Source organism: Elephantulus edwardii, unplaced genomic scaffold (genome assembly GCF_000299155.1).
Source record: "Elephantulus edwardii isolate Elephantulus edwardi_28Jun2011 unplaced genomic scaffold, EleEdw1.0 scaffold00078, whole genome shotgun sequence".
Taxonomy (NCBI): Eukaryota; Metazoa; Chordata; class Mammalia; order Macroscelidea; family Macroscelididae; genus Elephantulus; species Elephantulus edwardii.
The window spans coordinates 4,152,311-4,152,836 of record NW_006399828.1 but is presented as its reverse complement, the minus strand read 5'-3'; the positions used below and the strand labels follow the sequence as shown (position 1 = coordinate 4,152,836).

Here is a 526-nt window from a genome sequence, read left to right as displayed (position 1 = left end):
ATACATTTGCCTATTTCAGATATTTTTAATTGATATTTTAATGAATGTTTACAGAAAACTTGGATTTCCATTCATTCTTTTTTGCACATTTTCCTCCCTACCCCCACACTCACTTTTATCTTTTAAAAAATTATTTCATTGTTGCACAATTTTCTCGCTCCCCACCACCACCCCCGGTCTACTCCGCTATGTACCTCTTCTCCTGGACTATTGCAAGTAATACCTAATCATATATTTCTATGGATAAAGAAGATGTGATATATTCACGTAATGGGATACTATGCTGCACTAAGAAACAAGGAACTCATAAAATATTATATAAAATGGGTGACCCTGGAGGACATTATGCTGAGTGGAATATCTCCATTACAAAAGGACAAATACATGGAGGCGCTCCCTGCCTGCCTGTGCTTGGTGCTGCTGCTGCTCGGGGCTTCGGCCCCGGCAATGAGCAGCGCCTCCTCGGAAGTACTGCCGCTGGTCAACGAGGACGTGAAGCGCACGGTGGACCTGAGCAGCCACCTGG

General features: G+C 43.5%; 1 protein-coding gene across 1 annotated transcript in view; it reads left to right on the top strand.

Moving 5' to 3' along the window:
• The first annotated feature begins 384 nt into the window (after window positions 1-384).
• LOC102873244 (dolichyl-diphosphooligosaccharide--protein glycosyltransferase subunit 1-like) overlaps window positions 385-526 on the top strand; it is a 1,877-nt gene continuing 1,735 nt past the window's right edge. The window contains exon 1 of the mRNA XM_006889525.1: window positions 385-504. Within this exon, the coding sequence (XP_006889587.1) occupies window positions 385-504 (120 nt within the window). The remainder of the gene's footprint in view (window positions 505-526) is intronic.